The sequence below is a fragment of the Neoarius graeffei genome, chromosome 2 (genome assembly GCF_027579695.1).
Source record: "Neoarius graeffei isolate fNeoGra1 chromosome 2, fNeoGra1.pri, whole genome shotgun sequence".
Lineage (NCBI taxonomy): Eukaryota > Metazoa > Chordata > Actinopteri > Siluriformes > Ariidae > Neoarius > Neoarius graeffei.
The window spans coordinates 28,835,028-28,860,770 of NC_083570.1; the positions used below are offsets into that span (position 1 = coordinate 28,835,028).

Below are 25,743 nucleotides of genomic sequence, written 5' to 3' on the forward strand. Positions count from 1 at the left end.
CTCAGGGAAATTAAGATTCCAGCAGCATGAAGACTTCCAGTTATGGAGTGCAGCTGACGGACAACAGTAACTTGGCTCATCACTGACTTTCTGATAAAATACTTGAAAAATGACTAAAAGTTAACTTAAACTCACTTTTATGTTTCAATAAGCTCTGAAGAACAATATGCCACCAAAAACCTTTAAACCTGGACAGCAATCTTCGAAGCCAACGGCACAAAACAACATAGCCATGACCGGCGCTAGCCATGATGCTAATGACAACCAGGAGGAGGCTAATGCTAGCGGACCATTGAATATAGAGATATTGAACGCAATACGCTCGCTGAGGCAAGATTTCGGCAATCAGCCGACATGATGGAGGCCGTTAACAGCATCAAGGGAGATTTGCTGTCCCAGTCAAGGAGAATAGGCGAAACCGAAGAGAGAATATCACATACAGAGGAGGATGTCACCGCTCTCCAGCAAAAAGTTAAACAACTGGAAGGAACAACAGAGATACTGCGCAATAAAATCCAAGAACAAGAAGACAGGGCAAGATGCTCTAACTTGAGACTGGTCGGTCTCCCTGAGAAAACCGAAGGCACCGATATGTGCAGTTTCCTGGAAAACTGGCTCCCTAAGGTACTGGGTGATACTCTCACCCCCACCCCAGTAATTGAATGGGCATGCCGTGTCGGCCAAGTTAACATGAGCCGGTTTTCAGCCCCCAGACCAATAGTTAAATTTTTGAACTATAAAAACCGTGAAAGTACACTTAGAGCAGCCAGAAGACAGAAGGAGGTGTGTTATGAGAACCAACAGGTCAGCTTCTTCCCAGATCTATCAGCTGAAACTCGACAGAGGCAATGTCTATTCAATGGAGTGAAGGCGAGGTTCCGAGCTCTGAACATCCGTTACGGGCTACTCTATCCTGCAAACCTGGTGATCACCCATGACGGCAAGCGCCTGGTCTTCACGTCCGTTACCGAGGCAGAGGGTTTTCTTCGCAACATTCAGTCCACTGGCTCTGTCACTCCACGAGGATCCCTAAGCCCCGAGAGCCGATGAATATATTCTCTAAATTTAATTCCGCTGCCCTCAGCATCACATCTGGTAAATAAGGTAACAAAACATCTGAAAACCACTATGGTCTTATGACGGAGGTCCCGTGTTTTTGGTTACATTGCCTTTCCTTTCTATCCACTATATGGACACCCTTATTTTGAGAACCCTCACTGTGGACATAATGTATAAACATTAATTTTGAATTACGGAAGCCGTATTACATTTAAGTTTGAGAGGCATATATTAGCCCAGGAGTAATAGGGTTATACCCGGAACAAATTAGTAACAAGCTGAAAATTTCAGAATATGTTCAGAATACCTTTAGGAATAACATACTAAAAGTCCCTGGAAATCCCCCTTGTGCTCTCTGAGAAATTCAAGATGGCGTCCAAAATGGCCACCAAATGGAGATCTGCCCATATCTCAGGCCCAAAACAAAATATTAATGCAATTAAAAGGTCAGAATATATGTTTTGTAGGGTAGGAGAGTAAATTCCAACATGTGTGTATTAATTACATTGTGTATTAACATTATATAATAACAATGTACACATTATTATAACAGTATATTTGTGTATAATGTTTTCGCTTGCCATGTCTGGTTAGATTGTCATATTTTTGGCACTTCACTAGTTCACATTTATGAATGTGCACAGTACTACGAATGTGTGTAGGTTTCATCCAGTCCGATCCTTGAATCAAGTATCAATCTTGAAACGCCCTGGCCCATAAATTCACATCCAAGAAGAAATAACAATGACTGTTATGACAAAATAATCGTTATGGTATCATGAAGATATCTCATATGTTTTTGAAATGGCTTCAGTTCTTAATGTTTAGGACTAATAATTACAGACTTATAATTGTAAATCTATACATGTGCTATTTAATGTACACTACCGATTATAGACCCCTTTCACTGACGTCACCCGAAACCGGAAGTAAACAGACCCTGCGCCATTTTGGAAGACCAACAAACTCGTGATAAGGGGATAATAACGGCAGCGGTATGTGAACCCACGAGAATAAAGTGGAGTGGCAAACGACTTAAACAAACAAATCTGAGCTGTTTTATTTATGATTTATTGGCCCAACAGTAGACTTGAAAGAAACCTGTGTGAGACTTGGCAAAAAACTGTGGATATAATGGATAAGTCTGTGAATGATCTGCGGACACTTTGAGGTAAGCAAACGCAAGAAATTCAGATTTAAAACATGCTAAAGTGGCCCCAAGTTGATAACTGTATGAGGAGCAAGCCTCCCAGACTTCTACAATTTAATAATAATAATAATAATTTAGGATGGTTTGGGGCTTGCTCGCTGCTGCCAGGTTGGTTGTTGAGTAGCCTGACTGTTTTTTTTTTTTTGCGTGTGGTATCATTGTTGACGCGAGGTTGTTTTTTGAACATGCCAATGTGGACACGATTTCCCCTGATGAGTTATGACTTCAGACGCGATGCGTGTGTGGAGGTGTGGAGTCCGCGTGATATGTACGTAAGATAGGCTTCTCGTGTGTTTGGAGATCCGCGCTCCGAGACAAGCGCAAGGCTTCTCATGTGTTTGGAGATCCGCGCTCCGAGACAAGCGCAAGGCTTCTCATGTGTTTGGAGATCCGCGCTCTGAGACAAGCGCAAGCGCCCCAAGGGAAAAAAAGGGGCCCCCCGAAAATATCGGCATAGTTCGAACACTGAGTGTAGGCACTGGGTGTAAACAACAAATAGCTTACAATGTCTGGATAGCAAACAGATGGCAGAATTGGTGTCCGGTCCTCCTTATGTTTCCATTCTCCCTTGCCGCGAGTCTTATCATATGGGTCAAACCCATCAATCACAGCCAGTTTCTCCACATACCGTGCCCATTCTGCAACTGGTAATGTACTCACATAACCAGAATTATCATCCATCGTGTCACTTTACTCTCGCCCGTACTTTGTTTTATATTGTGAGCGCATGTACTTGGTCTTCCAATATGGCGCCTAACAAAATCTCGCGGCGCGGTGACGTCATGTGAAAGGGGTCTATAGAGTGTGGATCCATTGGTTACTCGTTCACTCCGTATCATCCTATTCTGTTCACAAAACAACAAACACAATTGTGTTTGTTGTTTTGTGAACAGAATAGGATGATACGGAGTGAACTAGGGGTTGGAGCACTTATTTTCATTAATATTAATTAAAGTAAATTGGTGGTGTAAAATGAAAAATGGCATGTTAAAAGGTCATGCTGAGTTCAGTCATTTTTAAAAGGTCATGCTGAGTTTAGTCATTTTTTGTCCGAACACACTGGCATTGCTAGTAGTAAAGACTGGCGCTAGAAACTCAAAGATTAATTTTTTTCCACCCTTAAACAAGCTTGAATAAATTCCCTACTTCATTGATGGTACAACAAAGGTCCAAGCATTACAACTGAGGCACTGAGAAGTGTTTAAGTCTACTCATTGTTTATAAGCAAGAGCTTTTATTGAGGCAGACCTTTTTGTCATGAAAGTCGCCGGAATGTTGAAGAAGTGTACTGAAACAGCTTGCCATTGTAGTTTTAGAAGATAGAGTTCTCAAATTTAATTTCCCTTTAATATTTTATCAAAGCTTAAAGATGCACTAAATATTAAGGAAATTGATGTCTAATTGTTGTCTTACATTATGTTCATGTATGTAGGTAGCCTACTAAGCTAATCTGTCAATCATGTCAACCATCAAATTCCATGTAATTTCCACATTAATGACCTTGTAATCTTGGTTAATTTTAATTTTAACAGTGTGACAATGGTGAATTTGCATTGCTTGTATGAGAGAACATATAATTTAACATTTTAATTGCATTTGTATTATGTTTTATCCCTGAGATATTGAAAAATCTCCAATTGGTGGCCATTTTGGACGCCATCTTGAATTTCTCAGAGAGCACAAGGTGGATTCCCGGGTACTTTTAGTATGTTATTCCTAAGGGTATTCTGAACATATTCTGAAAAATTCAGCTTGTTACTAATTTGTTCCGGGTTGGACTCAATTTTGAGCTAATGCTCTTGGGCTATATCCTTCAAACATCTCTGTGTGATTTGTACATTATAACTGTGACAATAACTGTGACAACATGTTAAGAAGTTAGTTAATGTGAGTGGCTAGTGTGTAGGTTTTTTCATTTATTTATTTATTTATTTTATCTTTTTTCCTCTTTCTCTCTTTTTTCCTTTTACTGGATTTATTCATTTTATTTTAATTTTCACCTTAAAACTTATTTCTGGTTGGACTTAAAGTCTGTTTTCGACATGTTAGTGAGCCTTATGATGCTGTATTAGTGCATGAATCATGTTGCTCCTCGTTGTGTGGATCAAACGTTGAACATAACCAGAGTTAATTACTCTTTTTGTAGTTCATATGTACTTCGTTTGGGGAAGTGCATTAGGGGGTTTTGGGAAGGAATAGGATCTCGGTGCTATGTTCTTGGTCTTATCTTTTCAGTTTTTCGGTCATGTCTTCCGAATATGCAACTCTATTTTAAACACAGATGACTACTAGGTCAGAGTTAAAAATCTCTAGCTGGAACACAAGAGGGCTGAACAAATTGGTAAAACTAAAACAGGTATTGAATAGGATTAAGCAAATGAAGGCCAATATAATTTTTCTTCAAGAAACTCACCTGGTAGAAAATAATTTAAATAGTGTTAAAAACAGGTGGCCAGGACAAGTTCATTCAGCCTTCTTTTCATCTCATGCCAGAGGAGTCATAATATTTAATTCATAAATCAATCCCTTTTCAATTAAAAAACAAATACATAGACCTATCAGGGAAGTATATTATACTTAATGGTATCATACTGTCCACTCAAGTCAGTTTAATATGTGTGTATGCTCCTAATGGAGATGACCCTTCTTTTTATCAAAACCTCTTTCTCTCTACATCATCCTACCCTGGTCAATACATAATTGGCAGTGATTTTAATTGTGTGTTAGACCTGACACAGGATCGATCAACTGGTATTGATACCTCTCATCAACAAACAAGGAATATTATCAAAAAATTCATGATTGATCTAAACTTAACTGATATTTGGCGATATCTTAATCCTAACAAGACTATTCATGCTTTTCAAGCACATATAAGACATACTCTAGAATAGATTACTTTTTAATTTCACATGGACTGCTATCAAAAATAGAGAAATGTTGGTATGACAGTATACTGCTGTCAGACCATGCACCAATCTCCTTGATAATGCAACTACCCAATGTAATGTCCTCACTGCCTAGATTTCGTTTTCAGTCTAAATGGCTCATGACTTTGTTAAGTTTATTGACGGGAAAATAGACGAGTATTTCTCTCTAAATACAAATTGTAAGGTTTTATTCCTTTGTAAGGATAAATAATTGTAAGCATTTATTCTTGACCAAGAAGGCAGTAATTTATTTTGTGACAAAATTGTAAGGATTTATTCTGTTCAGTTAAAATGACCTTCTGTCTCAGCTAGACATTGTTTAAAAATTCCATTCTGTCTGAACATTGCTATCATATCATCAGAGCATTCTGCTTATTTTGATATGAAATGTGAATTATTGATCTGAACAGTGCCAAGGCCTGCTGAATTGCTAAATTGTTAAGAACATCCGTTGATATGAAATATTTTGCTTATGATTGACCCAAGGTTTCACTCACACACATACATATTGATGGAATTAAGATGTGATTTGCTGACCTAGCCACAAGACATACACAGACACACCCACAGCTGCATATCCACACAGACACACACACACACACACACACACAGACAGGTATCAAACAGTGATGTCATTTCATCCACACAGATAAGACACATATAAAATCCCTGTATTCTCTCGTTGTATTGGGGGACTTGCGAATAAAGATGTGAACTACTTTGGGGTTCCTGTCTTTCTTTGCTCTGGGTGCACGCGGGGGGGACTGATCTCGAGAAGTTGACCGTTCCAGCTGGGGGAACCCTTACACAAATCAAACTAGTGCGTCAGTAAAATGGGAGGCATTCAAGGCCTATTTAAAGGGTGAGATAATACGTTATACTACGCGTAAGTCCAAAAAAAATATTACTCACAGCTACTCTTGAACAAAAAGTTAAAGGTCCCATGGCATGAAATTTTCACTTTCTGAGGTTTTTTAACGTTAAAATGAGTTCCTCTGACCTTCTTAAATCACCCCAGTGGCTAGAAATTTCATAATGTGTAAACCAAACTATGCCCAATATTTGAGAATGGCGCGTCAAAACGGCGCGTTGAGAAGCTCTTCCCTTGCCGACGTCAGCAAGGGAGATGATCCCCATGCCCCCCCTCTGGATTCCCACCCACCGTATGGATTGCCCGCCCAGTTGTAGTGAGGAGACCATAGAGGACACAACAACATGGCACCACCTAAGCGAGCGAAACATGGAAGTTGTGCTGTACATGGATGTGACAACACAGAAAGGAGTCTGTTTTTACTGCCGACGGGAGAGCCCCTGAAGACGCAGTGGCTTAATTTTATTTACTTCAATAATACGCCGTCGAGTCTACCTAAGACGGTGTATGTTTGTCGGAAGCATTTTACTGATGAATGTTTCCACAACTTGGGACAGTACCGGGCAGGTTTTGCACATCAACTGTTACTGAAGCCTGGGTCTATGCCAAGCATCCCTGCCGCATCAGCCTCAAACACCGAACAAGTAAGTGTATAACTGGTCGTTTTGCCGTGTTTTAAAATCAGTGCCACGTTAGCCTAGCAATGGCTACATTAGCTGTGCAGCTAACCGCTTCCTGCAGTTAGCCAGGTAATCTGCGCTACAAAACCAAAAAGCATGCAGCATGCTCTGTTAAACTGAGTTTAGTCTGGAAATTGACTGTAACTTATGAGCTTATGTTTTGCCGTGTTTTAAAATCGGTGCCACGTTAGCCTTGCAATGGCTACATTAGCTGTGCAGCTAACCGCTTCCTGCAGTTAGCCAGGTACTCTGCGCTACAAAACCAAAAAGCATGTAGCATGCTCTGTTATAATAGCCAATCAAAACAGTTTTTACAAAGACACCCACATTCTTTTTTTTAAGTCACTCGTTCATTTTATTTGTTTGTTTGTTCAGTAAAAACCCAAACATTTGTTGAATTTATTTTGTTTCCTCGCGTCGCACCTTAATGACGTCAGCGCGTGGTATTTTTCCCTTCGCGGTTTGTTCCTTCTCTCTCGCCATAGTAAGACACCCACATCCGCTTGTTCTGACCCACTGGAGGTAGCGTCACAGTGCTGTTAGCCAATCAGAGGTAACATATTTACATGTCATGAATATTAATGATAAGACCCGCCCCCACCCTCTACCCTTCCCCGCCTCCTGCTTCTCATTAGCAAAACGACGCACTGGGAAAAGCGCTGAAATGGGGCTTTCTCCCAGGAGGCTATATCTACGTGCCGAGGGTTCATTTCGAGAAAGGCTGCGGATATAACATCCGGAAACCTCCACGAGCCCGTTTAAAGCATCAACAAACCACCATGCCATGGGACCGTTAAAAAATTAGAGCAAGAACTTCACTACAGTGACGCTCCAGAAAAACGACAAGAGCTCATGTTACTGAAATCCCAGTACAACGAGTTAACCACCAATAAAATAGCCTCCAGTTTATTGTGGCTAAAACAATCATACGGATAGAAGCGGATAGAATCACTAATACCCAACCTGATCGCCAATGACCAGAATGGATTTGTACTGGACAGACAAGCTTTTCACAACACACGTAGGCTGCTAAATGTTCTATATGCCAAAAAAATGCCAGAGATCATGCGATCCTGTCATTAGATGTGGAAAAGGCATTTGACAGGATCAAGTGGAGCTACCTATTTGACGTCTTAAAAAGATTTGGTTTTGGGGAAAAATATCTTAAATGGATTCAATTATTATATACTGACCTGGTAGCAGAAATTGCGACTAATAACCAAATTTCTAAACCTTTTAATCTCAGTAGATCTATGCACCATGGCTGTCCAATGAGCCCTCTATTATTTTTATTTGCTGTCGAACCTTTGGCCACGGCAATCCGTCAGTCATCTGACATTACAGGCATGACTATTGGTAAGACAGAACATCGTTTGTCTCTTTTTGCAGATGATATTGTTTTATTTTTAACAAAGCTAGGAACCTCACTCAGGGCTCTCAGCCATCTGCTGAAAATATTCGGACAATTCTCAGGTTACAAAAACAACAATAAAAAAAGTGCTTTGCTAATACTGAACAGGGAAGAGAGAGAAGGTCCCCAGATCCATACTCAGTTTACTAATACCCCAGAAGGATTTACTTACCTTGGCATTAAAATATCCTGTCATTGAAGACATAATACCAATCAATTATAACCCACTGGTTAGAGCCATAGGAGAATCTCTAGAGCAGGGGTCACCAAACTTTTTTCTCTGGGGGCCACATTGTCGTTCCTGACTGTGATAGGGGGCCGGGGTCGGGTCAGTTATACAACATAGAATTGTATGACCCAGCCAAATATGACCACCAGCAGGCCTCATTGTGTAGTAGAGATTACTAGCCTGGCACAGCCATCCCCACTACTATACCAACACTACTATATCAACACTTGATTCCTGGCACATATTTGTTTATCTTTACTAGTGGTTTGCAAAAGTAGTAATCGAGTCTTCACACTGTTTTAATTTGAAATACCACAGATATTCCATTTATTTTCTAATAAAAATAACATCAAAGCTGTCAAGGTAAGAAACATTTGCCTAGTTGAGGTGATTGACACTGGCAAAGGTGAGTAAAAAATTATAAATTGTAGGTAGGCCTGTTGATATTATAAATAATATTAATAATAATTGTGTGCAGCACTTAATAAAGGTCAAATAAATAGGCCTATAAAATAAATACATTTTAAAAATCAGTGAAATTATAATAATATGAGCAATAGATCAATAGATCACAGCAGTTGTGCTGTGTCCTGCACATCATTGCTCTCATCTATGGCCAAAGTAAAAAACTCGAATTCTGACGCTTTCTCATTCAGCTGGTCATACACGTTGTCCCCCAAATCTTCCGTTCGCCTGGTCATAGTAGGTGCGGAGAGACTCACCGCGTTGAGCGCATCCTTCTTGTCGGGACACACCTCCTCAGCCACAGCAAGCATGCATACTTTAACAAAGTCCCCATCAGTAAACGGCTTTCCATGAGTAGCTAGTAGGTGAGCTACCTTATAGCTAGCTTGGACAGCAGCCTGGTTGATCTGGGTTTGGCGAAGGAATACATTCTGTTGTGCAGCCAGTCCGCATTTCATCCTCCGAATCCTGTCTTCTTTTGTTTGCCCTCGCAAACTAGCATACTCTTTGTGGCAGGTTTCATAGTGACGACACAGATTATATTCTTTGAAAACTGACACACTTTCTTTACATACAAGACAAACTGCACAGTCCTTACACTGAATGAAAAAATAATCGGTGGTCCACTGTTCTTTAAAAACTGCACTCTCTGCCAGCTTTTCACTTACCGCTAGCCATTTTTGCTGTCCTGGACACTGACAGTTCTCTGCGCGTGCACAGCCTATCACTGCTTGATCGTGAGCATATGATGAAAATTCGGAAAATATGAATAGTTCATTTTATAACTAAATATCAATTTTAATTGATAAAATCGACAAAATACAAGATGCAGACATGTTATTATTTGGCAAAAAGCAATTTAAAAAATAGGCCATGACCACTTTTGGGGATTGCCTCATAGGGCCGGTTCAAGTGGTGGGGGGCAGAGGGGCTGGGGGACCGGTCAAAGGGGGGTGGCAGGCCGGAGTCGGCCCACGGGCCGTAGTTTGATGACCCCTGCTCTAGAGAAATGGAGTTTAATGCCCATCTCTATGATAGGATGTATAAACATTATTAAGATGTCTGTCCTGCCCAAGTTTTTATATCTTTTTCAGGCAATTCCACTTCCACTGCCAGCCTCTTTTTTTCCACTATTAAGAAAAACTTCACCTGCTTCATATGGAATAACAAACGCCCTAGACTGCGTCTATCTCTCCTTTACCTGTCTTATGAACGTGGCGGGCTTAAAGGGCTGATGACACGTTTTTGACATCTTTGGCGATGTTTTATAACATAAAAAGTAATTCCCAAATGATCCATATATTAATTCACGAAGGTGCCTATTTTACAAGTTATGATAAAAAACGCGGCTATTTGGGCAAATTTGACGGGGCTGCAGCACCCAGGAGACGAATGAGGAGGAGGGTCTATATGACGTCAGCGAAAGAATCTTCCTCCTCACTTACCAGTTTGTTGTTGATGCGACAGGTGTTCAGTTTGTCATTATTAGTATTATTATTATACATTATTATAATATATATATATATATATATATATATATATATATATATATATATATATATATATATATATATATATATAGTTATTATGCCTTCGCGTTGTGTTGCCGGCTTTTGCTCCAAAACCCACAAGGATGGGGTAAGTTTATTCAAGTTTCCTAGAGATCCCGAGCTGCATGCGAAGTGGGTGAAGCAAGTCAGGCGCACTCATGACAAGTGGGAGCCCTCACCAACATCCGTCCTGTGCTCTGAACACTTCGATTTGGATTGTTTTGACACCCTTCCCAGCTTAAAAGAATCTCTTGGGTGTTCAGTTCAGCACAAACGTGTGTTGCTACCATCAGCAGTGCCTACAGTATTCCGGAGGGGGTCTACTAGTAGCTATGCCGGATCCAGCAGTCGCCTGGGACAAGGCGACTCCTCCAAAGACAGTCCTCCTGTCAGAACATGTGTTGAGAAACGACATAAGATAAAGGTACATAGAGCTATAGAGTGCTCCAACATGATGCTAAAAATAGTAACCATGCGGTCTGCGCGGCCATCTTGGAAGTGACTCGCTCCAGAGCGCTCATAGAGTACACATCATAGAGTACACATTCATGATAATCATAAATGTAATCATAAAGTCGGCATGATATCAGTCATGTATTTGCTTGTGAAAGCTTGTTTCTCAAAGCAAACACTGAGGGAAAGCTAACTTAGCCAGACAAGTAGGCTACAGATTGTCATTTGCTTACGCTGATGTAGGTTATCAAATATTTTGCTTCATTCAAGGATAAAACTAAGAAGCCATAAACTAGAAGACGTGCCTGCCAATATTATCCTAAATGTATCATGGATCAGGCATAGTCGTAAGCTTATTATGTTAGCCGTTTGCATGCTCCATTAGGAACTATGTATTCAGTGTAGCATACGGCTTACATGATATAAGCAGTGTTTACACATGCAAGACAACAATACACAATATTAAAATATTGATTCCGTAACATTTTGAACAAATACGGGTTGACCTACCAATCCTTGTTATCCAACCTTGTGGTGTTCAATGCTGGGCTGTCCGCTGTCCATCTCGGGGTCGGAGTTGGAGTTGCTCTCAGATTGCACAGTAACAGGTTCAAACCTGTACGGTTGGATGCACCCGTGTTCGTCATCACTTGATTCTTCCGACCTATCCCACTCACAACACAATTCTAGACTCCCAGAAGAGGAAGAGCTAGAGAGTTCACCGGCATTTTCATGCACCATTTCCATTGAGTAGACAGCCAGTGAACCGCAGCGTGTTCTTCCGCTGACGTCACAACATGGCCGCGAGCCACGGACCCAGTTTTCTTGCGCTGTGCAATTAAAAGTTGGATATTCGCGTAACTACAGCTTCTTTTCACGTAATTATAACAGAAATCTAACGTTTGCCATGTTGTATAGTTTATTTAAGAAATTGCATAGAGTCATGTTCGTGTCATCAGCCCTTTAAACTGCCTGATTTGAAGCTCTATTACTGGGCAGCCCAAATCCGGGCAGCCATATATTACTTCCATACCACAGAGGTTCCAGCTTGGGTGAACATAGAAAATGATACAATAGAGCTTCCAGTTCCAGTTCAGAGGTTCTTCAGACTCCAGTAGAGTCTGTTTGTGACCTTTATTCGTCACAAACTAAATCACTTGGAAAACGCATACAAAATCCATTCCTCAAAAACACTGACAATATGGCATGAAGCCCACACCTTTTTAAATGACACCCCAAACTTTCTTGTTTCACACCTATATGGGGAAATAAAAACTTCACTCCTGGGAGGCGCAACATGGGATTTAGACACTGGATGGAGAAAGGACTAAGCAAAATAAAGGATCTTTATGAAGAAGGTACCCTTATGTCATTCGCACAATTAAAGGATAAATTTGACCTATCTGGGAAACATCACTTTAAGTACATGCAATTAAGAAGCTTCATATATTCCCAAATTAAAACCACCTCAGAACCCTCATTATCCACCATTGAACAATCCATGGTAAACCACTTACATGGGAGGGGTCAAATATCCGTCTTTTATGGTTTGCTGTTAGCAGGTTCTAAAGAAAACTCTCTTTCTTATCTATCTGCATGGGAAAATGATCTTCAGACAGACATCAGTGTAGAGGACTGGAAGGAGGCATGTCTTCTGGCCCAAACTCAAACTATAAATACAAGATGCAAACTCCTACAGTATAAATGGTTGCTTAGGACTTATATCACTCCTGTTAAATTGCACCACTTTGATCCCAATATTCCTGACTGCTGCATCAAATGTATGGACGAAGTTAGTACCCTGCTACATTGTATGTGGAGCCGTACAAAACTGCAGGTATTCTGGAAAGAGGTTCTTGACTTAATCTCTAAGCTGATAGAAAGGGTTATTCCAGTTGAAGCTAAGATATGCTTGTTGCACATATATCCTGAAGATTTCTCAGCGACTATAAAGGAACGTAAACTAATTTCTGTCTGCTACAAGCTAAACGTGTAATTGCCTTAAGATGGAAGGAGATTCAGGGACCTACCTCTGGTCAATGGGTCAATGGATTACAGAACTGTCATCTAATTTGGCACTGGAAAAACTGACGTACATGGCAAGAGGAAAAGTTGAAGACTCTTACAAGATGTGGTCTGCTTTCCTAACCTTCATGAACAACTTAAATATTCAAATGCCTGGACAAGGACTGAGGGCCTTTATGACCCCTTTATTTACCGTAGATCCTCCTGGAGTGTGTGTGTGTGTGTGTGTGTGTGTGTGTGTGTGGGGGGGGGGGGGGGGGGGTTGAGGGGTTTCTGTTTTTGAGTGTTGTATTGTTGTGTTTGTGAATGTATGTTCATTAATATGGAAAATCAATAAACAAATTGTGAAAAAAAAAATTCCAGCATCATTACAGGATAAACAGAGAATAGACATCAAAATCAATTATCATATTATCAACATCAAAATCAAAATTACTTGAACCTTGGCTAATACTAAAAATGTATACCAAATTTCATCAAAAGCCATTCACTGCTTCTTGAGTTACGCTGGGAAAAGGCAAAAAAAAAAATCCTAGATCTGCATACATATGCGAATTTGCATCCAAATCTAATCACTTGTTCTTGGCCTATTCTCAAAATTCTCACCTTTCCTCAAAATTTCATCAAAATCTGTTCACTACTTTTTGAGTTACGTTGGGAACAGACAAACAGAGGTCCCTCATCTCATTATCTCTAGCCGCTTTATCCTGTTCTACAGGGTCGCAGGCAAGCTGGAGCCTATCCCAGCTGACTACGGGCGAAAGGCAGGGTACACCCTGGACAAGTCACCAGGTCATTACAGGGCTGACACATGGACACAGACAACCATTCACTTACGGTCAATTTAGAGTCACCAGTTAACCTAACCTGCATGTCTTTGGACTGTGGGGGAAACCGGAGCACCCGGAGGAAACCCATGCGGACATGGGGAGAACATGCAAACTCTGCACAGAAAGGCCCTCGCCGGCCACTGGGCTCGAACCCAGACCTTCTTGCTGTGAGGCAACAGAGCTAACCACTACACCACTGTGCCGCCACAAACAAAGGTGAAAATGGGGGGGGGGAACAAGACCAAAAAAAAAAAAAAAGTTACACCCTTTTGTTAAGCCCTGATGTTAATCTTCTGCTCAAGTCTTATTATTATCACTTCAGGCGTTTAGCAGGCAGTTTTATCCAGAGCGACATACAACATACCCAGAACAACCTGGGAAGCAGATGGGGGTTACAGTGCATGCCTTGCTCAAGGACACTTAAGCCATTCCTGCTGGTCCAGAGAATCAAACTGGTGACCTTTTGGTACCAAATCTGCTTCTCTAACCAGTAGCCCATGACTTCCCCAAGTCTTCAAAACCAGACCCCAAAATACTGGCAAATACAAAACGAGAAAAAAAAACAGTGGATGTTGTTTCCTAATTGAATCATCATTAAACGATCAGATCTGTTGACAAAAATGAACACAGGTGTGTGCTGTTAGAGTTCGAGGATTTAAAAAAAATCAATCCACAAAAACACACCTCAGTCGAGATTGAAAACAGTGCACATAAGCTCAAATATCAAATGTGCCATAATGATGCGTCTGTAGTGTAGTTTAGTGTAGTTCGCGCATGTCTAGAGATTTATACACATGCTGTCCATTTCCATAGCAGAATATACACTCCCAAACTGAAATGCTTTCACATTCTTTCACACTGTCTCATTATTTTTAGCTGTCATATTGTACAAAATATAAAGGATAGATGTAAGAATGAGTGGATCAATTCACTCAGACAAATATCCTACATTTATACAGTAACAAGCACAACAAGCAGAATGTTAATAATAAAAACCATACATTTTGGTAATTATTTATATTTACTTTTTTAAAACACGTAATTTCTTTTAAGCACTTGATAAAACAACTAAATCAAATACGTATTTATTTCATGCAAGAGCATAACGTAATTAATGACGTAAATTAATGATGTAAATCTAAAAAAAATTTAAAAAGCACATTTTCTAAATGTCTTTTCTTGTTCTCGTTCTCTTTGCAAATCACTGCTCATGAATACTACTTGAATTTGTTTCAAATCTATGCAAATGCATTAATTTCAACTCATTAGAAACAGAATGTGAGCTTCGCCACTGCAAGTTCTCTCTTTCTAGATTTGTGAGCGGTTGCAAAGTGATAGCAAATTTAACCCAGTAAACTATGTAAAATATACACTTTGGGGTTTAGCCACAGATGACTCAATTTAACTTGTGTTTAACTTAAAGTTTCTAAGTTATTCTAATAATTTTGTAAAAAATTGCAGATTTGTTTTTGTCGTATTTCTCAAGTCACTGAATAGTTTTGTTTTTGCATTGTTTTGGCTTAGAAGAGATGTTTTTGCTCACTGACTCAATGACTAACTGACTGACGATAGAGTCCCATTCTTGAAACATGAGTGAGGATTCTAGCTAGCCATTTTTTAGCCATCTTAAAAAAAAAATCTAGTTATCCTTAGCTAGCAAACAATGAACAATATCAGGTATATTTCTTGATGTAAGTAAACATTGTTTGATTTTAGAGTGTATTTGTATCTATATTATCTATATTTATAAATATTGTTTTTCTTAATATAATTTTTTGTTTGTTTGTTTTGTAATCTTTATCTGTTTTTACAAGTAAGGTGAGAGAGAAACGGCATTTCGATTCTCCTATATGTCCTCGATATATAGTGAATTGACAATAAAAAAAATCTTTGAATCTTTGAATATTAGGGGTGTAATGGTACATGTATTCATTCTGGACAGATTCAGTACAGGACTTGTGGTATGGTGCAGATATGTACCGAATGCAATCTTTAACAGTAATTCACAGTAGGCTTTTTTTTGTGCAGAATATACTTAAATCCAAGTTCCCACACAAACATATTAAGTGGTGGACCATACACTTAAGTCTCCACCTTGCACTTTGAGTGCACTACCACCGAGCTCTACATAAAAATCTGGAGAGCTCATAGACTTGTCAGAGTGAAGCCATCTGACCGCCATTTTACCACTCACTTCACGGACCAGAACAGTCATTTAAGCTACTGGAAGCTACACAAAACTGGACAAGTTATTTATGTAGTTGGTGAGAAAAATTACAAGAAAAATGCCTGCATGTGCAGTAGTGACAACCGTCAAGTCAAAGGTTGTGGATAGACATTTCACCTGTGAGTATTGATAGTGTGTCATCATTTTTACATGTGTGTGCACAGTGCCATTTGTGTGGACCCCCTATAGCATTTTATGATGGTTTGCAAGAGCGAAAGAAAAAAACCAAAATCTGTCTCATTGTCTTTCTGTTTTTGTTGAAAATCTGACATTGATATCTGGGATGAATACTGTGACTGTGTCAGATTTTTGATGGAAATGTCCCAGACTAGATCAAAGCCAAAGTCTAGACAAGCTTGATATTGAATGTGAGAGCTCAAGCTCAACGGCTCAAATTCAAAAAGAAAAATGAACTGAGTAAATTAGCCTCAGTAGCCAAAATGAAAGAAGGACCAAAGCCCAAGGCAGAAATGGCAGTGAGGGATGCAAATAAAAGATGTTATTGTTCTAGTTTGGTCAGTAGTCATTTTCATTTACCTAAGGCTAAGCACAATTGACAGTGTAGATCATCTACATATGTCACACCCACTTGCACAAATTGACAAAACAGGCATGATTGTCTGTTTTAACTGCATGATTTTAGTTTAAATTGAGTGCAAGTATATTGATAGGTACTCTTAAATCAGGGTTGGTCATATTTCCTGGTCAATGGCTTATTTCTCGGACGGTGTCCGATATATGATTTCCTGTACAAAGAAAAGCTAAAATAATCTCCATAAAATAATTGCAGTAGTAAAACAGCTGTTCAAAAAAATGATTAGAGACTGAACTGGAAAAAAATAATGAAGGGGTATGCTATAAAGATATATAAGGAATGTGGGTAAAATTGAGAAAATAAGAGGAGGTAATGAAAGGGGAAAAAAATTCAGGAGATACTTTTCTGTGAGCAAATTTGATCGGACATGATGGTTTAACACATAAACTAAATACACGCCATGTGAGTGGTAAGATGGAGGCCAGATGGCTTCACTCGTCTCTACAGAGGGGAATAGGCTATGAGCTCTTCAGATTTGTACATAGGGCTCAGTGCGCACTACACGCACAGCCAAGCTAGTGAACGTCATGGGTAATGTGAACAAGAAGCCAGAGCTTGAAGACCCGCTCTTATCATTAAGGTCTCCTGTTTGGGAACACTTTGGTTTCCCGGTGAAATACAACAATGGGCAAAGACAAGTGGATAAGCTGAAAGTAGTGTGCCGACATTGTTCAGTAGTAATCGGGTATGCTTCTGGCAACATGTCAAACTTAGTCACTCATTGAAACGGCATCACGCAAAAGTGAATATAACTGACACTGCTGCTAGGAAAAAAAATGAGTGTAATGCAAACGCTGCTCCCTTCTTCATTTAAGCAGCCTTTCGCTGGTAATTCAGATCGGGCCAAAGCTATAGCAAATGTCATTGGTGTTTTTATAGCTGCAGATCTGCGACCATACTCAGTTGTTGAGAACACAGATTTTAAACATATTCTGAAGATGATTGATGTATGAAATTCCTTCTCATTCGCATTTCAGCCAGAAAGTCATACCAGGCCTTTATGAACAAGGAAAAGTGGCTATTGTGTACGACTTATCCAAGGCATCTGCTGTAGCACTCACGATTGATGCATGGACATCCAGCGCTAATGAGAGCTACTTACCGTAACTGTGACTGCCCATCACATCACCCCTGAGTGGAACACGGTAAGCCATGTTCTCCAAACTTGCCTCATTTATGAACAGCACACAAGCACAAATCTGGCAGAGAGACTTAAGGAGGCAGTCACTACGTTTACATGCACATAGAGAGAATCGAATTTCTGCCGTTGCTCGACTGAAATCGAAGTTCAAAATGCCATGTATACACCTTAATTCGGCTGAAATTGAACCGAACTTGATTTCTCGGAATCGAGCTACACGACCTAGTTTATGCGATTTCTGCCGAGCTACTTTGTGCATGTATACCCTATCGAGCTAGTTGTCGAGCTACTTCCGGAAGTGACGAGTGACAAGACCACAAGCGGGAAACACAACAGCCTCGGTCGGCATGACAACAGTAGTAGCGAGCAGCAGAAGAGGTCAGGAGGAACAAACGAAGAAGAGAAAATGGCGATGTAGAGCTCTCTGAAGTGTGGGTGCAGCACAGAGGACGGCAGGACAAAGCTTCTGGTACTAATAGGCTTTTTATTGTCAGACTTTTCAGTTTAACAGCCTACTTTTATTCTTGAGAGAAAAACACACACGCGTGCGCTGTGTTCTAGTCCCGGGATGAGCTGTCCCCTCTGCTCTCCCTCTGCCTCCTTAAATAGGGCGCGGTTACTGGGAAGACACACAAACACAGGTTAATTACCGTCAGGTGAAGTGATTCTGCCACTCACCTTCCCTGGCTCCGCCCTCCTGTCACAGACCGGCGCTTGACCACGCCTCCACTGCCACAGGCAAGCAGAAACGTGCACTTCTGGAGCAATGAGGAGACAGAGTTCATGCTCATTCAGCTTAAGGAGTTGAATATATTAAAATTCATGGACGGGAGAAAAACGCGCAATGGAGAACACGGAACTGATAACTTTGTTTACACTCTTGAATAGCTCTTCTTCATGACGACAACCGGAAGTGTACCAACACGATGGGGCGTGTTGCGCCACCTGTGGCTCGGGTGCACAATGCACCTCACACAATAGCCCGATTTCATTGTGTGCATGTAGGATTGGATTTCTCTGGCACCCTGCTGGGACCTTCAGCTCGATTACCGACAGCAGCTCGATTTGGATGTGCATGTAAACGTAGTCAGTGTTGGAGTGGAAGTTGGAGAACCCAGGAACTACAATTCCTGTCACAACAGACAATGCTAGAAATATTGTCAATGCAGTAAGTGAAGCTGGACTAGGGCCCCAAATTGGATGTTTTGCACACACAATTAATTTAGTGTCACAGAAAGCAAAAGGACTCAACCAGGTGTCCAGAGTGCTAGGTAGAATCAGGAGGATTGTGTCTTTTTTTCACCACAGCCCAACAGCTGCACACATATTAAAGAACAAACGGGAGATGCTTAATATACCAAAATACACCCTTATTCATGATGTAATTCCAGTTATGATATGCTTGCAAGGTATCTTGAACAGCAAGCAGCTGTGTACTCAGCACTGACAGAAAAGGTCCTCAAGAACAAGCAGAGTTATCGGTTTGCAGAAGTCTCATCTCATCTCGTTATCTCAAGCCACTTTATCCTGTTTTACAGGGTCGCAGACAAGCTGGAGCCTATCCCAGTTGACTACGGGCGAAAGGCGGGGTACACCCTGGACAAGTCGCCAGGTCATCACAGGGCTGACACATAGACACAGACAACCATTCACACTCACATTCACACCTACAGTCAATTTAGAGTCACCAGTTAACCTAACCTGCATGTCTTTGGACTGTGGGGGAAACTGGAGCACCCGGAGGAAACCCACACAGACACGGGGAGAACATGCAAACTCCGCACAGAAAGGCCCTCGCCGCCCACGGGGCTCGAACCCGGACCTTCTTGCTGTGAGGCAACAGTGCTAACCACTACACCACCGTGCTGCCCAGTTTGCAGAAGTATTCTATTTTTTTAATTTCATTTTATTTTTACATATTTTATTTTTTAGTATGTTTCAGGGGTGGCACGGTGGTGTAGTGGTTAGCAGTGTCGCCTCACAGCAAGAAGGTCCTGGGTTCAAGCCCAGCAGCCAACGAGGGCCTTTCTGTGTGGAGTTTGCATGCTGTCTGCGTGGGTTTCCTCTAGGTGCTCCGGTTTCCCCTAAAGGCATGCAGGTTAGGCTAATTGGTGGCTCTAAATTGACTGTAGGTGTGAATGGTTGTCTGTGTCTATGTGTCAGCCCTGCGATGACCTAGCGACTTGTCCAGGGTGTACCCCGCCTCTTGCCCATAGTCAGCTGGGATAGGCTCCAGCTTGCCTGTGACCCTGTTGGACAGGATAAGCAGCTACAGATAATGGATGGGTGCTTAATTTAAAATATTGTTAAAACTTATAAACTATTGGTGTTTACAAAAGTTCATAATAAACAAATTGTAATTTTATGTTGTGCATTTTTTCCTCTTACTGTACCGAAAATTAACTGAACCGTGACTTCAAAACCGAGGTATGTAACGAGCCGTGATTTTTGTGTACTGTTACACCCCGAGTCGTGGATGACATTTGTTATAGCTTTGGCCCGATCTGAATTGCCAGTGAATCTGCTGCATTTGTTCGCAAACTAACGCAACTCAGTGTCATTTTGGGATAGCTTCTGATTAGCTAGAGGTAGGTTAGCTAAAGTTGTGTCATTTCATGCTAGCTATTATTGACACGAATAACTTATGTTAAACAATGGGGTGCAAGGATGTACCATCTTATGTTTGTCACATTTCAGATAACATTAGCTAGGAAGCAATGAATGATTCATATGTATCTGCTGAGTTTGTTCTCTAGTAGCCGACTTCTGTATTGTTTCTGTGTCTATTACTGCTTAGTTTAGTTAAAGTTGTGCTGTTTCACAAAGGTGTATGTTCATACTTGAAATATCACAGTAGCAAATAACTTATATTTAACGAAAGGGTGTGAGGATGTATTGTAGCATGACTTCATTTGTACTGTAGCTACATACTTGGCTGTATTTATCTCAACGTTGTTTATTTACATGAATATGCATTCTGCACTTGGCTAGCTAGCTATCTAATGGTGCAACTGTGGATCTTTAGAAATACAGGGCATATCTCATGGACTTCTAATAATGAGGACATATCATGTAGACTCTACATAATAGATATAATTTATGCACAAACATTCTCATACAGTGTGTGATCAAATGGCTGGTTTTGCATATAGGTAGCTCAAAGGAAATTTTTGACTACCCATGAGCTACCAAGGAAACTAAGCAAATTAAGCACTTATAAGTAATGCAAGACAGCAACAGCAACATTATTAACAACCAACAAAGAGAGAAAATTTGTTATGGTGTAAAGGCTGGGAGACAGCAGTTGTTGAATTCCATATTTATATAATTTTGCAAAAACTGTATACTTTCACGGGCGATTGCTCTAAGACAACGAGGGAGGCTCACCCTCCTCTAAAAATGACGAACATCGTGTAGGATGAATTGCGCCAGGCTTATGTTATAGCCGACCTTATAACATTGCTATTTCAGATCCAGAATCATAGAAATATATGTGCTCAACCCAACTACAGTGCGAAATCATTCCGTTATAACTTTCCCCAGTTCGCCTAATGTGCACGTGAGTTTCTCCCCCTCGTGACAGTGCGATGCAGCCCAGCCTCAGTGGACTTCAATGGCATTTGGGAGTTATGCGCTTTCAATATCAAAATGCAAGACGATTATTGGACAAATACTGCGAAAACGCCCGCCCACGGAGTCTCACGGACTCCCAGCCTCAGTGGACTTCAATGGCATTTGGGAGCTATGCGCTTTTCAATCTCAAAATGCAAGACGGTTATTGGACAAATACTGCGAAAATGCCCGCCCATAGACTCCGAGCCTCACAGTGGGAGGGACATGGCAGTTTCCGTGAGGAGACTGGTGATTGGTGAAAGCGGCCGGATATTTTCTTTGATTGACAGCTCGTTTCAAATATAGACAGGCAGCGGTGAATTTCAGTTCAGTCCCATGCGGATTCGCAAGTGCTGTGGTGTATTGTAAGAGATCAGCTTACATTTCGATTTCATTCATTACATAGGGTTTCTACCAGCTTTTTTAGTTTGTATATATTTTCATTGTAAATAAAGTGTAAATATAGTGTTGTCAAGTTTGCTATCTTAGTTCCAGAAATTTCGTTTATTTGAGTGACTGAACTTGCAATCAGCTAGCAAGAAAGCTGCGCACGGATGCCAAGCATTGCTGATTTAATTTTGGCGAAGCCATTTGCCAGTCTTCCTTTCGAGGAAAAAATTAAAATTAAAGAGCAGGGTAGACCAATGCCTCAAATTGACTTGGTGAAAAAGGTAGGGAATAATACTCGTTCCTTTCAGCTCTCCTGGTACGAGAAAGTGAATTGGCTAACAGCAAGTGACCCACATCAACAATAGTAAATAGGCTACTTTAGTAATATGTCATGGATGGACCAAAAATATAGAATCTATTTAAAATGTTTATGCTGAGTATATTATATTGGAATATATATTTTTCTGAAATGAATTAAACACAGCTACAATTTGGAAAACATTTTTAAACAAAAACACAGCCGAGAACATTTCACACTACAGACCTGGATTAAAAGTGAAGGGTTATCAAAATTGTCAATAAAACATTTCTCAGTCAAAATAAGTAAAATATAGGGAAAGTGACATTGAATGAAATGTGTGGCACCCAGCTCTATGTTTGGCTCCCCAAGGTCAGTGCTTGTGCCTATTCCAGAACACTCTGCTGTTACTGCTGAGGTTCCTGACAAAGAGCTGCTTTCAATAATGATCAATTTTTAAACAACATGCCACAATTTTAAAATATAAAATGTTAAGATATACCCCCCCAACACCACCATCATGTATATTGGACAGTAGGCTAATGGGCCAAAAGAACCTGTTATTTCACAGTTTGTGACCCTGCCAACAATCAGCCAGATCAGAGGCAAGAGTATGGGCAAAATTGATGTGTTTTTTCTTTTTTCTTTTAAAATCTGGAAATATCGTAACCGACCATCTTCCCCTGTTTGAAAGACTACCAGCCGCCACTGTATACTTTGTATATGTTCCACAAAAATAAGCTGAAAAATGTACAAATTTAATTTAAAAAATTGCTTCTTATGAAGTTCAATAGGGGGGCATAGTGGTGCAGTGACTAGCACTGTCGCTTCACAGCAGGAAGGTTCTGGGTTCGAACGTCACAGCCAACTGGGGCCTTTCTGTATGGAGTTTGCATGTTCTCCTCGTGCCTGCATGGGTTTCCTCTGGGTGCTCCAGTTTCCTCCCACGGTCCAAAAACATGCAGATTAGGTCAACTAGCTATTCTAAATTGCCTGACCTGTCCAAATTTGCAACCTGTCCATGGCGTACCCTGCCTCTCGCCTGAAGTCAGCTGGAATTGGCTCCAGCTTCCCCCTCAACCCTGAGGGATAAGATGATGGATGGATAAAGGCTAATTTGACATCACCCTGTCATTGATTCTTTTCCTGTGCTCGCTTGCACATTATTCCTTACATATTTAACAATAAATGGTTAAAGCTATGTGTAAATACACTTACAAATCTTGATAAAGTTCAAACCTCTGGGAAAAGTTCATTCACACACACTTACTGAGGCTGCTGAGCTGGCGTATAACGTTGGCGAGCGAGATATTGGTGACACACTCCAGCTCGTTTTTAACACCACAGGGCAATGCCATATGGCACAAGTGCCTCGGCTCGATGCTCCTCTTCACCAGTGGCATCGTCACTCACTTCACGGTCACCTGGAACAGCTGTACCTACAAGGAAAAAAAGAAAATCTGTTCAATCAAAGATGGACCATTAATACTATGTATCTGTAAAACGCTAATCTCAGTTCAGCTCAGTGAACAAACAAAACCATTCCCCTCCCAGCATACAGAACTCTAAATTGGCCAATGAGTCATTCATTTCTATTAAGCACACCAAGTATCCTGAACCGTCTCCAGGTCATTAAAAAGGTTTGAGAAGTTAGAGACATAGAGAGACAGACAGAATGAGCATGACCTACATATTGCAGATTGTGCACACTCCCACACACAGCTGGTGCTAAAAACTATCATCATGCCTTCTGTGGCTAATCACTCACGCTGAGCCAGAGCAGTACACAGATAATTAGATTAGGTGTGAAATATTTAATAATTTAGACTTAATTCTAAAGAGAAACTGGAGATAAGAGTGCTGAGACAACAACAAAGCTGAGATCGAGTCTAATTAACCCATGTACTGTAAACACACACACGTTCATATAAGCCTTCTAAATTCATCCAGTGGTGGCCATTTGATCTGGCCCCAACTCATCCTCTAACACATTTCAGAGTTTTTTTCAGGGATTAATTTGTGTGCCTGCTTTTGTGTGACATCCACATACATCTCCTGGTCTTTTTTGACTCTTCACCTGCCCAGTTTGGGTGAGCTCAGTATAGCCTCAGATTCTGAGTGGAACCTGATGTGGTTTTCACTGTTGTAGCCCACTCACTTCAAGATTTGATGCATTGTGCATTCTGAGATGCTCTTCTACTCACCACGGTTGTAGAAAGTGTTTTTTTTACAGCATTCTGATCGAATGACAGTCATATATGAAAAGGAGATCAGGACTTTCTGTAATACTCAACCAGCTCATCTGATGCCAAAAACTATGTATTGTAGTCAGTCCATGGTCCAAGTCTGAATCTGATGTTTGACGTGAACATCAGCTCTTAACGTGCATGTGCATGATTTTATGCATTGCATTGCAGCTGCGACATGACTGGCTGATTAGAGAACTGTATATGAATATGTTCCAGACTTACAGATATTCCTAGGTGTATACTGAGCCTTCTCTTCCTCCTTTGTCCACAAAGTCTGATCTCTACATTCCTGCTGACTTGGCATGTGACCTCCAGTCCTTAGCGTGCGACAGCCGTTCTGCCTTAATGTGCGGCTGCGGTCCGACTGACTAATCGATCTCAGAGCAGGACATCCTTCTCCTCCACTCTTTCTCTTTCTCCTTCTCTTCCTCCGCCTCTTCCACTCGCTTATCTTCCTCCTCCTTTCCTCTCTCTTGCTCCCTCCCCACGTATATTCACAAAAGAACATAGAGATGCTTTAATGTTGCTCCCTCCCACATCATGCCCTGCCAAGCACTTCATCATTTTTATTGAGAGTGACTCACTGAGAACTTTAAAACAGCAGAGATATTAAAGCTAAACTATTATTAAAGAAAAGAGACAGAAAAAATGGAAGCTGCACTGCACTCCTCTCTGTCTCATGTTTTTTTTTTTTTCTTCCAGCTTGGCTTTCTTTCCCGGTCAGGTTTTTGGGTTTTTTTTGGTGGAAAGCTGGAAGAAAAAAAACATGAGAAACAGAGGAAGGGGAGAGAGAGAGAGAGAGAGAGAGAGAGAGATGCTCGGCAGTAGTGTAGTAGGATCTAATTATGTAAAAACCAATGCAGCTGAGTCCACAACAATAGAGACAAAGAAAATAACACATACACACACTCTCTCTCTCTCTCTCTCTCTCCATTTATCCCACTTACTATAAAATTTTAAGAAATTCTAGCAATCTCCACTTTAGTGCCAATCAGTGGCGGCTGCTGGTTTTTAAAACAGGGGAAGCCCATTTTACGCATTCATCGTAAAACCTGTAGGCCGGATATCAAAGCATAGAAAAGTGTGCCCAATTAGCACAGTGAACTAGACAACCCTACCTAGTGTCAGAAAGTATTTTTGCTTGTACATTTCATGTTATAGTCTGGCTTGCCAGGCTAGTGCCTCATATCCTTAATCAAAAATATCAAACATCCAAAAATCACTGACTATTCAACGAAGAGCCTTGAACATCATACCCTGATATGCAACACAGAGTCTTTAACACAACACCCAGCTGTGAAACACATCCTTGAACATCTTCTGCAACACAGTCTGGAAATTCATAACCAGGTAGGCTATGCAACACACAGAACCTTGAATATTATACCCAGGTATAACCTATAACCTATAACCAGAGGTGGAAAAACCCAGGTGCAGAAAGTAAAAACCCTGCCACATTTTTGCTCCAGTCAATTCAATGAACCAGCTGATCCTAATTACCACATCCCCTAAGCCAGG

The 25,743-nt window shown here is 40.8% G+C and overlaps 1 protein-coding gene across 3 annotated transcripts in view; it reads right to left on the reverse strand.

Moving 5' to 3' along the window:
• Positions 1-25,743, reverse strand: part of wasf1 (WASP family member 1) — a 303,562-nt gene that overhangs the window by 181,908 nt on the left and 95,911 nt on the right. For all 3 annotated transcript variants that reach the window (XM_060914066.1, XM_060914065.1, XM_060914064.1), the window contains exon 2: positions 23,247-23,415. In XM_060914066.1, the coding sequence (XP_060770049.1) occupies positions 23,247-23,379 (133 nt within the window). In that variant the 5' untranslated portion in view covers positions 23,380-23,415. The remainder of the gene's footprint in view (positions 1-23,246; positions 23,416-25,743) is intronic.